Consider the following 13923-nt stretch of genomic DNA (forward strand, 5'->3'; position numbering starts at 1 on the left):
AGAACCGGGACCAAAGCCCAGATGCTGGGGGCTCCAACATGACTTTCACCACGATGCCATACGCACAATGCTCTGCTCGCGGGCGCGCCAGAAACTCACCGTGCAGAGCCAGCGATGGGTAGGACCTGGCTCCATGCACACGCAGCGTGCGCGCCCTACAATGGCACACAGACGTGGCAGGCGCGAGGGACTGGGGAAAGGCACTACTGTTGTGTGGGACTACTACTTCTGTGGCCATCAGGAGCCCCCACTAGTCAGGGGACGCTGAGGGCTGCCAGCCTTCCTCCCCCCAGCCTCGCCCCCAGGTGGCCCACGACAGTGAAAGTCAGGCTCCGCAGCTTTCCAGAGCCCGTTCAGACTTGTATTAGCAAGGAGACGCAAGAACGGTCCTAAAACAGATTTTGCCAGCTTGGTGAGTTCGAAGCTCTCTGTTTTTTGTGTGTTTTTTGTGTTTTGGGGGTTTTTTTTTTTAGATGCCTATCCCTTGCGTTTGTTTTGAAACATGTGCAAGAACTGTTTTAATCAAATATGGTCAGATGGAGACACAGAGACAACCGCCTTTAAAAGAACGGTGTGACCTCTGATTCCCAAGAGGGAGAAGGCATGTCCGCTGTACGGGGCCTCATGGGGCAGCACCAGGAGGCAGGAGCAGGGAGAAAGCATGGACGAGAGCCTTTCTTACTGTGGTGGGGGTGGGTTAGGTGGGACAACACCCCCTTGAGCCGGAGGCGGGACACAGATGTTGAGGTCACGGTTGGGAGGTTTGTGATAGGATTTTTGCGGGCCGGTAGAAACACAGCCATCCTGTAGATGGCAAAACTTCAGGCCTTAGTTTGACCCGTGATTTAAAGACACCAAATCATAAGCTTCAGAAGATTCAGGAATGATTTTTACAGAACTGCTTCAAGGTTTCCCTCAGGGCAGAAGTGACCATGTGCTATAGGGCAGATTCAGAGAACTTTCTCATCAGAGCCAGGTGATGCCTCAGAATCCTGAGTCCAGGAACCATTCACACAAGGACAGAGGCACCCATACAAGGTTTCTAGCCAACCCACACGTCTAATACACCGGTCACTTCATTGCTGGAAAATCACTCTTTAAAGACTCATCTGTTCGGCTTATTAGTGTTGACTCTCAATCTAGTGTTCTAGATCAACCTAGTGTTGATTCTTGTTAGCCAGAGATTGTAGGGGCCCCCTCTGGAGAATGGGTTTCTGATTAGAGTCTTTCAAATACTGAGTAACCCCCTCACCCCGTGTGTATTGCTGATAGGTCAGGTTAGGAACTGAATGCCAATAGAAGTAATCACCACTTCCTGTCTGTGCTGGAATTTTTTTTTTTTTTAAGATTTTTTTTTAAATTTATTGATTTGACAGAGAGAGAGCGAGAGCAGGAGTACAAGCAGGGGGAGTGGGAGAGGGAGAAGCAGGCTCCCCGCTGAGCAGGGAGCCCGATGCGGGGCTCGATCCCAGGACCCTGGGATCATGACCTGAGCTGAAGGCAGACGCTCAACGACTGAGTCACCCGGGCGCCCCTGTGCTGGAATATCTTAAAGTGCTTCAGAGACAATAAATACGCTGGCAGACCACCCAGCCACTCCCCGACAGGCATCTCGGTTTTCCAGTCAAGCATTGCTTCCCCACCTGCCCAGTCACCTGCCAGTGAATCCGTGTGCAGCCGTTCGGGTGAACTGAGCTGAGGCTGGGGCCACACATGCTACCCGCTTCGTGGCGATTACAATCCAGAGAGGAGGACGGGAAGATATTGTTAGTGTGACCCTTCAACACGACCCTGCACCAAATTTCAGAACTGGCAACCAAAGCTATTGATGTGGTCGAAAGCACTCCCCGGGTCTCCAGCACCGGGAAGGTCCCCCGAGGGCAGGGCGGTCACCCCAACTGGTGTCATTGCCCTCCGGGGGAATGGTGACGCCCCTGTGCCAAGGCAGGCAGAAGCTGCCTTCCTGGTCCGGAAGCCCAGCTCCACCATCGCATAACCGTGTGACCTTCAGTGCCTTAGGGAAACTCTTTGTGCTGCTCTCTCCTCCTCGGAAAAACTCACAGCTCCTGCGTCACGGATTGTCCTGGGAGTAAACACACAGAAAGTGCTTAGGACAATGCCCTGCAAACTGTTGGCCCCCTGTAAATGTTAACCATGATGCCATTGTGTTTCTTGTTATTCATATCGGAAACCTTTCCCAAAAAAGGTGTTCCTTTCTAGCTCATTTCCCAGCTAAGAGCGGGGAAGAAAACGCAGGCATTCAGGCAGAATGCTCCCCACCCCCCATGCTGCCCCCTGAAGCATCTCTCACGCTGCGCGGCCAACGTCCTCTGTCCCACTCAGATCTCAGAACCGTCTGCGAATGGAGGCCCCCTTTTTGTTCCCTGGGGTGTGTCTGATCTCTGGTACCAACACACCCCCTGCCCATCAGCCTGCTCAATCCCCTGCAAAATATGTTCAGAGGCCCAGCTTTAAAATCATACACCACAGTGCCTGTTTATTCATAATTGTCAAAAAGTAAAATCTTCCTGTGCCAGGGCACTTAAAACAGGATGCTGATGTTGCGATTCTTGATAACTAATACAATTACCATATAGCATAACACACTTGTAAAGTCAAGAGGCAGCATTTGAAGAAGTTTTAAAAGCCCCTACCTATAAAACTTTGTCCACTGCCCATTTAGTCCAGAGTCTATTACCAAAGAGAGATCTCTGGTCAGGGAGCTCTGGGTCAGGAGCACGGCTGTGGTGTCAGGTGGACGTGGGTCTGAGTCCCAGCTCTTGCTCCCCACTAACTGTGTGACTGTGGATAAGTTACTGAACCTCTCTGAGCCTGGATCCACACCTCTAAAATGGGGCCAGTAATAATAGTACCTGCCCAGCGCGATTGTTGTGAGAGGGTCAAGTGAGATACTGCAGATCAAGGGTGCAACACAGAGCCCAATGTATGGCGCTGTTACTGATGCTCACCTCCAGGTGCACGGGACCCCAGGCCCACCATCTTTCCAACAAAGCTTGCTGCCACTGCTCATCTTTTTTTTTTTTTTTAACAGCTTTATCGAGCTAATAATTTGCATGCTATAAAATCCACCCATTGTCCGTGTATAATTCCATGGTTTTTAGTAAATTCAGCCTCACTCCAACCCAGTTTTAGAACACTTCCAATACCAAAACCTGTCCTCAAGCCCATTTGCAGTCTGTCCTAGCACCTTCTCTCAGCCCCAGGCAACTGCTGATCTGCCTTCTCGCTCCCTTTTCTGGACCTCTCCCAGAAACAGAATCCAACAGTATGCAGTCTTGTGAGCGGCTTCCCTGTCTCACTATAACACTATCCATGCTATTGCACGTATCACTGTTCTGCTTTCCAACCCACGATGAATGAGGATTCCAGTTTCTCCGTGTCCTTGCCAACACTTGGTATTTTCTGTCTTATTATAACCTTTCTAACAGGTGTGTGATGTCAAGTCACTGTGGGTTTAATCTGCTTTTCCAGGTGTTTATTGGCCATTCATATTTGTCCTCTTTGGTGAAATGTTGGTTAGAGTCTTCTGCCCATTTTAAAATTGAGTTTCTTGTCTTATTATTATTATTGATTTGCTATGAAGTCTTTGGCTGCTGAAGTCAGTATCTGGGGATACTCAAAGGCTGTTTTTATTGACTTCTTTTCTCCTGAGTAGGGGTCATGCTTTCTGGTTTCTTTGCACATCTCACGATTTTTTTCTTGAGTGCTGGACATTTTAGAAAATATGTTATAGTAACTCTGGATTCTGAATCTTCCCTCCTGGGGGTTTTCGGGTTTGTGTGTTTATGTAGTAATTTGCCTAGACTGAATCTATAAAACATGTTTCTCCTGCAACTTCTGGCCACTGGTGCTTCTTGTTTTTCTTTTCCTTATTTAATGTATAAGCCTGCCTCCTAGAGGTCACCCTTGTGATTGTATTGCTTATTGTTCAGCCACATATTGATCAGAAACGGTGTTCAAACACATTGAGCCAATAAAGCTTCCACTTGCCTATGATCGATCTGTATGTGGGCTGATGAGCCCGTTCAAACCTCAGGCAATTCTCAAGTACCACCCAGATTTGTCTTTCCAGTCTTCTCTCTTGCCTCTCCATGGACCAGGGAGGTGTGTGGAGCTTGCCCCTGTTCCAGTCTCTGCTGTATACATGCAGAGCCTCCCCTCCACCTCGGATATGCAGAAGGCTCATCAGGCCCCCTGGAGCTGCCACACCTCTTGGGACTCCCTGTTTAATCTCCTGCTACTCCACTGGCTTATTTATTGCCCCAAACACAACCACAGACTAGCGGAACCACTGTCCCCCACCATCCCACCCCCTGCACACACATACTGCTGGCCACTGAGATCGTCACTTGAACAGACAACACTCCAAATCAGGTGAGTTGGCTCTGCTCTGGTTCGACCACCCACCAGCAGAGCCGGATTTGGAGGAAGCAGCCCCAGACAAAAATGTCACAGACTCTGTGCTTCCCCAAAGTTTAGTACTTCTCATGAACGAATGCTTCTCTGTTTGTCATAGGCCTTTGGTAGATTACTAGAGCACAGAAATGGTTGTTTTTGACAATGGTTGTTTGTGGCTAGCTTCTTAGTTGCTACTAAGGAAAGGATTTGTCAGTGATTTCTCTCCATCATGCCAGTAGTAAATTCCGTCTAGATTTGGAATAACCCTACATATATAGTCTTGACCCTTCTCACAAGTGCCAGGCATCTTCACCATCCCACCCCACCATCCAGAATTCCCTCTTCAGACTTCCGTGAGGATGTGTAGACTCCTGCCTATCTTTTTGAGACCTAGATGAAAGGTACCCACCCTCCCCTGATAGTCCCAGGTCATTCACTGGGTCCTTCTCTTCCCTTGCACAGCTCCTTCCTGGGAATGTGTACTCTTCCTGACTAGTCACATGGGCCCCACAATCTTTTTACATGTGTGTTTCTCCTTCTAAACCAAGAGTTCCTTGGGGCCAGGGGTTCTTTTCAAGTGGGAGCCAGGCCTTAAGCATCTTGTTAGTCCGGTACTAAGCCAGAGCATGGCTCTCAGGAGGGGTTAAGTGGATGTTTGCCAAACGCTGCCTGAGCAAATTCATGACCAGTAACACAAATGGCTCCATAGCCATTACTTTGCTCATTGTCTCACTGGGGACTGATGCGCAAAGAAAAATAACATAAATGATTCAGTTGTTGTTTGCTTTGGACAGTATATGAACATGATCTGTCGGTCGTTAATATTAACTCAGGTTTATCCACGTCGCTACCCCCGCGGCGTTATAAATAAGGCATGGGCAGATACAAAGAGCTCGTGGCAAGCCCAGCTCCTCTGGAAGGTAAGTCACCTTTCTCTCGGAGACAGAACTGGTTCCACGGAGTGTGTGTTTCATTGTTCCTTTTTGCCATGTTTCAGGTAGTATTTGCCTTAGGGAAGATGATGGAAAATCCAGTGTGATAAGCGTGTGTGTGTATTTTCTGGAATCTCTTCCATACGCTAATTTCCCCACCCCATGGCCCCCTCCCCCCCATGCCCCCCCTCAACCACAGTGCCCTACACCCCTTACTGCCCCTTCCCCCACTCAGACGAGGTGGATGGAGGGGGCAGGGAAGGAGGGGGGCTGCTGGGGGAATGTCAGGGGTGGGGCAGTGGGAGGCAGGGCCGTGGCTAGGGGTGCTGGAGGGGACAACGAGGGCATGGGGCAGGCTGCTCAGGGCCAGGAGTCTGGTTGACAGGAACCAGGGTCTTTAGAGCTTCTCTGTCACCTGAAGAATTTGTACTCCACCTCTTCGAAGCTCATGGGGAGCCAGGAAGAGGAAATGACGATTATGCTTTGGGGAACCCACGTTGGCTGCAGAGTGGCTGGAAGGGTCAGTGGGGGGCAAGACTGAGAGCTGAGAGATGCTATTTTAGTCAGCTTGGGCCGCCATAACAAAATCCCACAGACTGGGGGGCTTAGAAAACAGACATTTATTTTCTCACAGCTCTGGAAGCTGGAAGACTGAGGTCGGGTGCCAACACGGTTGGGTTCTGGTGAGAGCCCTCTCCCTGGTCTTCTGGCAATGTCCTCATGTGACCTCATCTTTGTGGGTACAGGCACAGGGTCAAGGACAGGGGAGAGCCAATGCTCTGGTGTCTCTTCCTACATGGGCACTAACCTATGACCATATATAAGGGACCCTCATGACCTTGTCTGACCCTAATTCCTTCCCATAGGCCCTCCCTTCAGACACCATTACATGTGGGAGTAGGGCTTCAACATAGGAATTTTGAGGGACATAAACCTTCATCCACAGCAGATGCTATTTCGGTAGCCATGACAAGAGATGCCATGGTGATGGATCACCAGACACATGCAGAGGAGCGGACCCTGTGCCCAGAGCTGTGTCAGGAACTGTAGGAAACCCAGGCAGGAAGACAGGGCCCTGCCCTAAAGAGGTTGAACTGAACACAAACTCAGGGCATAGTTCACATCTTTTCCCTTCCCATTGGGGGTGCCAGAAATCCCACCATTAGAGCACCTTTCAGATTGCAGGCCTGACATCTAGTCCCAGTCAATCGTGCGGGGCACATCCGGGGGAAGAGAGAGGTTTTTCCCCCAACAATGGGATGGGGCAGTAGCTGTGAGGACCGGGAGGGCCCACAGGAGGTGGCCAGGATCACCTGAGACAACTTTGCCAGGCCCTCCATTCAGCTCATGACCCAGTCACCTGAGCACTACCTGGGCTTCCTTTCAGAAATCATACCTGGCTGCCCTGAAGCCAGATCTGGTCTCCATCTGAGCTAGATAGTGTTAGCAAGTGCCTTTGACAAGATTGAATTTTTCATGCAAAAATCTAGGTTTCCAGCTTCTTCAGAAACATAAAAAAAAAAAAAAAATCGGGCACCACTGACCCAGCACTCCCACACGGTGAACATAGCTGGGCTGAGTAGCACCTGCCTGCCTCTGACCTGGGCATGCCTCTCCCTTTGCCACAGTCCCCAGTAGTCCTTATTACATGATGCTTGCTGGCCTTGTCTGTGTGTATTTCTGGCCAGATCTCTGTAACATTTCAATCTGCACTCCCTGCTTTATCCCTCTCCTTGCCTTCCCTTTCCACACTTTTCAGGACTTTGTTATGAGCCCTGTATTTAAAAAAAAAAAGAAAGAGCAGAAAAAAAGAAAAGACAGAGAGAGAGAGACAGAGACAGAGAAGTCCCAGTGCAGAGTGCTGTTCAAAATCATAGAATGTCATAGTGATAAGAGGTGCTAGGACCAGGCTGGAGAAGTGACTTGCATTAGGACCCACTTGTAGCACAGGCCAGAGGCAGAACTGGATCCCTTGTCATCAAGTCATTTATCTTTAATTTGCCTAAAGTTACATTCCAAAACACTTTAGCCTTTCCTCATTAGCCTTAGTTAGCATCCTCCAGTCAAGGACTAAGAGTAAACCCCCAGCTCCCAGGTAATAATGGGCCCTTTCTCAAGCCCCTTAGCATCGAGAACATGTTCCATGGAATGTTCCTTCCTTCCAATTAGAGCTCCCTGGATTGCTGCAGAAATGTCCCACAGGAAAATGCACCTGGCTCTCTCTCTGGTCCTCATCCTCTGTGGCCTTCTTAATAGCATCTGCTGTGAGATGAAACAAAGATCCAAATGGAATATTTACCCAGTCTCACCATGGAAAATTTCACCCATCCACCACAAGATAGAAGCTGGCAATAAGGATTTCGCCCACAAGTTGTTCAAAACCCTGTTAATGGAGCATCCCAGAAAGAATATCATCTTCTCCCCTCTGAGTATCTCTGCCTCCTTGGCCATGCTTTCCCTGGGGACCAGATCCACAACACTCACTAACCTCCTCGAGGGCCTTGGATTTGACCTCAAAGTCATGAGGGTGTGGGACGTGCACCGTGGCTTCCAGAGTGTCGTCCAGATGCTGAAGCAGCTGAGTAGGGAGGGGCACCTGAAGCACAGGGACATGCTCTTTATCGATAGCAACAGGAAGATCAACACCCCGTTTCTGTGGGACACAGAGGGGATATATGACGTGAAGGCCCAGATGATTGACTTTCGGGATGTAAAACACACCAAGAAGCAAATCAACCACTTTGTGGCTGAAAAAATGCACAAGGGAACCAAGAGATTCATCACCTCTCTGAACCCTCATACCTTCCTGTTTCTTATAAATTACGTTTTCTTCAAAGGTAAGGTTTATCAAGTGCATGAATTCCTGTTTGGGTAAACTTTGCCCTTGTGTTTCCTGAAAAATCTCAGTCAGAAAAAAAACTAGTTTTTGTGATTCTATCCCATGTCTCATAGGCCAGTAGATTCAAAATTTTTAATTTGCTTTTATTTCATTGTGCTATCTAACATTTTTTTTGAAGATTTTATTTATTTATTTCACAGAGAAAGAGACAGACAGTAGCAGAGGGAGAGAGAGAAGCAGACTCCAGACTGAGCAGGGAGCCCGATGTGGGGCTCAATCCCAGGACCCTGGGATCATGACCTGAGCTGAAGGCAGACGCTTAATGACTAAGCCACCCAGGTGCCCCAATTATCTAGCATTTTTAAGTGTTTCTGTTCCCAACCCTTTCGGTCATATCGTTGGCCAAACTTAAGATATTTTGGAGTAAAATGGAGTAACTCTTGATGGCAGAAGAGGATTCTGCGCAGGAGTGAGTGTGCACCCATGTGCACGCAAGTGTATGTTCTTCTGATGAAAATTCTCCCTCCTTGAATACGTTAAACAATTTTAAGCAGATTTCTTTGTCATAAGACTTCTCAGAACTCTTTTTTAAATTATCTTATCTTACTTAAATTCAATTAATTTACACATAGTTTCAGTTGTAGAGCTCAGTTATTCATCAGTTGCCTATCGGAACTCTTAATCCACTAAAATGCGGTGGGAATTTTCAAAGAAGGGGTGTTGTGGTCATTGTTTCCCAAATTATTTGACAACAGAATCCTTTCTTGGTGTTATAGTTCCAGAGGCAGGCAGTATTTTAGGAAATATCTTTTGAAGAATATAGATTTAAAGAAATCCTATGGTGAATATTTTCAAAACTCGTGTGTTTGCCTTTTTTTCCTCTGCATCCATCTGGGATTTTACATTATTCTGTTCACTGAGGTCCAGGTATCACTGGAAGGAGGCTGCTCCCTTCTCAAGCCCCTCACCTCTGGGGTCCCCAGACATGTGGGCGCTGATGCCTTCTCCAACAGGTCTCTTTGAGTTTCTCCTTTCTGATTCTCCTAGGCATTTGGAAAATGGCTTTTCATACCAACCTCATGCACAAGGAGGACTTCTTTGTGGATGAGCACACCACAGTGCAGGTGGACATGATGTGGAAGAAGGAACACATGATTTATAGCCGATCGGAGAAGCTGTTTGCTACAATGGTTAAAATTCCTTTCATTGGAAACATGTCCATAGTCCTTGTGGTCCCAGATGAAGGACAGCCCGACTGTACTGTAAAAGAGATGGTTGTTCAAAGAGCTACACTTCTGAAATCCAGTGGCATGAGGTATGCTACTCTGGAGGGACATTCTAGATTCACATCGAAATTTTGCTCAGATCTCACTTCCTCTGTACAAAAGTCTTATTTCAGGGAAATTGGGTATTTGCTTATTTCCTAGTGTATTTGTGGAAAATGAAAGAAGCCAAGCAGGAAAAATGAGAGCCTGGCTTCCATTATCAGCCGGATGCCCCTTCAACTGTCTAAATGATGGTTCTTTTTGTAACATGTATCAAAAACCCACTCCATACAAGCTCAAGGGGGTAAAGAAAGGTATGTATCAGAAAGATGCACCTAAGAGGATAAATGCAGCCTGGTGTCACAAGGGATTGGACAGGAGACCGCAACATCATTGGGAACTCCATCTCCCTGATGTCATTTGTCCTTGCTCCTCACCTCTCTGGCTCAGCAAACCAGCTGGTTTACTCACCCGACACATATATCCTGAGCATCGATTCCATGCCAGACACTGCTCAGTGCTGGGAATACAAAGGCTAGCCAACACGTCTCTGTCACTGTGAGATTTCCAGTCCGGTGGGAGAGGCAGTAAGTCAACTAATAAACGTATAAATTCAAATTGCAGTAAAACTATGGTAAAAAATGAGTAGGTGATAGAATAGAGGATTCAGAAGTAGAGTATTAATTGGGGATCTTAATTAGGTATGATGCTCAGAGAAGGATCCTAAGAGGTAAATTCCCAGCTGAGTCCATCGTGGACAGACTTGGCTCTCTTCCACTCAAGCAAATGCTCCACTTGATACTGAACCTAATATGTTTCTGTTCCAATGACATATTCCTGGAAGGGAGTATTGGATTGATCCAGCTTAGTTATGGTATCCACCATGGTCCAATCAAATATGGGCAAATTACATAATGAAAGCATGATTTCCAATGGCTCACTGATCTTGGCGAGGGCAGGAGCAGTCTTTAGGCAGTAAACGTGTAGACTGGGGAAAAAATCTCCAAATAGTGTTCACCCCATGCCATGTAGGAGCACCAGCTACTGCCCATGTAGCATATCCGTGGTTGAGGACCACAGCGGAGCGTGTCTGCCATCATCTGCCACAGCTGTACTTCACACAGTGGCATGGTTGGGACAGGGGGTACCCCAAGAGAAGAACCCAACTGGATGGGTTATGACCCATTCAGAAGCTTAATATCACACAAACACAGGTGAAAATATACTGGGTCGTGAACAACACGACATGCTGGGTAGGGGGAGGGCACTAGGCACTGACCTCCTGCACCATATTTTGGATCACCACTCAATCAAATGCCTGCCTATAGCTGGAGGGTTGGAGGGACTCAGGGCTGGATCCCCTGCCCTGACCCTCATCTTCTCTTGGTTGGGGAGACTATGAGGGGCATAGCTTGAATCGTAACGTGTATTTTAGGCAAGTGCGTGGCCTGGAAATGCACAGTTGCCGCTTATGCTCCATCACCATCAACCTCTCCCCACATAAGCACCCATGCCTCATCCATTCTTAACTCTCCCTTGGAAGAGGCCTAAAAGCAAAAACGAGGTGCTTCCCCTGGACCTGGGAGAGAGACATGTTCAGCTTCCTTGCGGTTTTCACTCCTAACAGATGGGTGCACTTAATTATGCCCAAGTTCAAGATCTCCTCCAAGATAGACTTAAAAAAAATGCTTCCCAAAATGGGCATCAGCAATGTGTTTACTACAGCAGCAGACTTCTCAGGCATCACAGAGGAGGATTTCCCAGCTATTTTTGAGGTGAGTAGAGCAATTTCTAGAGTTTCTGTTTTATCCACAACAGTTCTGAATGAAAAACAATGAAAAAAATAGTTATAAATATTATCTGCCCTGGTCCATTGGCTTTTGAAATTCTTTGGTCATTCAGGCATTCATAAGCAATTGCATCAGGCACTTTTGGAGGCTCTGGGGATCAAGTCGTAAACGAGCCAAAGTCCTGCCATCATAGATGTTCCATTCTCCTGATAGGGTCAGACAGGGGACATACCAACGAATAGCTATGTCCCATGTCAGCCAGTGATACGTTCTGTGAAGGCAGGAAAGGCAGAAACCGAACAGCATGCTGGGGTGCAGTGGGCTGGCTTGCAGGGGGGCTGTCCAGGAAAGTTGTCAGGCTGGGTTTTCCTTCATGCAGAGGCCTGAAGAAGGAAAGAAAAGAGCAAGGGAGCACATCGAGAGGACGCATGTTCAAGTGCATCCTGAGGCGGATGTGGGCTTGACATCCTCGAAGAACCCTGAGGAGGCCCACACAGTTAGCATGGTGATTGAGAGTGAGACAGGTGGCCGGTGAGGTCAGAAAAGAGGCAGCGTGGGCCACATGGGTCTGCAGGTCCTGCACAGGCCCGGGGGCTGTTCTGACGGACATGGGAGACCACCGAGGCTGACACGAACTGACGTGTGTTCTATGAAAGCGATGCTCTGCGGTGTGCAGGAAGCATGGCCCATAACCCAGATGAGGCATAAACGCGGTTTGACGGGGTGTTGGTGGGAGCGTTAGCGGTGGTGAGGAGACCCTGTGTGACTTTTGAAGACAGAGCTGGGGTGCAGGGAAGGAAGTGTCAGAGAGGGCAGCTCTGTAGTTGGAGCCTGGCCCACGCTGGAGCCAGCCCCAGATAGGAAAGACGGAGGGGCTGCGGGGGGTGTGGATGAGCAAGCAGGGACTGCTCTGCCAACTGGAGATGCCTGCAAGACATCCAGACGCCTGCCATGGAGCATTCGTGGGCACAAGGGGCTGCCTCTAATTACTCCACCAAGGTCACAGACCGGCTGGCTGCTTGGTGGCCACCCCGTAACACACTGCCCAGGACGAGCCTAGTGATCATAATCCCTCATCACGGTGCAGCACTTGATAGATTACAAAGCAATTTTTCAGGCTTCTCTCACCTAATTCTCCCAAAGACCTTGGGGAGGGGACAGTGTCTGTTCTCTAACTGAGGGAGGAGCGAGCTGTCACTCACGGAGGACACCGGATGGAGTTCCCAGGGCCGGGCCCCGGCTGGGATGCAGTTTTTCTGGGGTCACAGGTTTCCCTACTCACAGAATCCCCTGGATGAGCACACACTGGGTGCGGGAGGGCCGGGCTGGGGCTCAGGGATGCCGTGCCCCTCACAGCACAAGAGCCCGGTCCCCAGGGGCCTGGCAGAGCCTCCTGCAGATCAGAGGGGGGACAAGCTCTTCCATACGGAAGGAAAAATTTCTGTGCTGGGATGGAGACAGGAAAAACCAGCCCCTTCCCTCCCTCCCTTTCTCTCTACCACCACATCCTTCTTGAAAGCATTTGAGAGGCCCACCCTCAGTGATTCTATAGGATCTTTTCCTAAGCCTTCAGACCACCCAGGTTTGCTCTGAGTTCTAGTCCCCTTTCCTCTCATTTAAACACCTAAACTCCTCGAACTTTCTGCCTGCACTGGGGGAGATGGAGCTCGGCAGTTAGTGTGGACCCTGTCCTGAGGCGTCTGGGTCCGACAGCTGAGAGTCTCGGGTGATTCTCCAGGAATGGGAGCAAGCGTTCCCCGCCACCATGCCCAGAGCTGAGACAAGACCTGTTTCTCCCCAGGCGATACACGAAGCCACAATGGAGGTGAGTGAGGAAGGCAAGATGGACACCCCCGAGGACATGGACTCGAGCAACGCCGTCCCCTGGCATACACATGCAGCTGCCCCCCTGGTCGTGAAATTCAACAGACCCTTCTTCCTGTTTGTGGAGGATTGGATGACTCAACGAGCAATCCTCATGGGCAAAGTCTTCAACCCCATAGCTGAGTAGAGATGGGGCCGGGCTCTGCGGAGCTGGAACTCAGCAGCTCCTGAATAAAGTGAATAAAATTCACTGCTATTGAATCAACAGAAGCTGAGTCTGAGACATGTGGGCTGAGAATGGAGCTGGGGTGGGTCATTGCTGGTCTTCTGTCCTGGGAACAGGGCAGGATAAGGAGAGGTGGGGGGCCTGCTGGGGACACTTGGCAGGTGTACCTTCTGTCCTGAAAAAGGATGGATATATGCAGGGAAGCGATTCTGAGAGACGCAAGCAGGGTGTGAGGGTCTCTTCGGGGGGGGCTGTCTTATTGGCCTTGCTTCCTGCCCAGCTGGTAGTCAGAGCCTGTCGGCTCATCTACACAACAAGTGTAAGTCCGCCAGGCAGCCCCGGGCAGGAAGCTGGGTGGGCAGAGGCAGGGTCCCACCACAGAGAGGAGCACCCACAAACACCTCAGTGGGCCTCTGCGTGTCCACCCAGCTCCAAGGGGAAATAGGAGGGTACCTACAAAGGCAGAGACCCCCAAATATTTTGGCAGCACCTTCTCTGTCCAGACCCCTTATGAGAAAGTTATTATTGCCCCCATGGGATAAGAGGGAACATGGACGAGGTTTGAAGAGCCAGGAGGATGGTCATGCACAGAATGGAAGGTGTGTGTGTGTGTGTAGGAAAGGCTGGG

The 13923-nt window shown here is 49.3% G+C and overlaps 1 protein-coding gene across 1 annotated transcript; it reads left to right on the plus strand.

Annotated features, from left to right (window-relative positions):
- Nucleotides 1–5324: 5324 nt before the first annotated feature.
- Nucleotides 5325–13337, plus strand: LOC110571537 (uteroferrin-associated basic protein 2-like). The gene is made up of 5 exons (XM_021679665.1): nucleotides 5325–5339; nucleotides 7521–8188; nucleotides 9238–9505; nucleotides 11083–11230; nucleotides 13047–13337. The coding sequence occupies exons 2-5, from the start codon at nucleotides 7543–7545 to the stop codon at nucleotides 13254–13256; spliced, it is 1272 nt and encodes a 423-aa protein (XP_021535340.1). The 5' UTR covers nucleotides 5325–5339; nucleotides 7521–7542; the 3' UTR covers nucleotides 13257–13337.
- Nucleotides 13338–13923: the final 586 nt, after the last annotated feature.

Source organism: Neomonachus schauinslandi, chromosome 9, assembly GCF_002201575.2.
Source record: "Neomonachus schauinslandi chromosome 9, ASM220157v2, whole genome shotgun sequence".
Classification (NCBI taxonomy): Eukaryota; Metazoa; Chordata; class Mammalia; order Carnivora; family Phocidae; genus Neomonachus; species Neomonachus schauinslandi.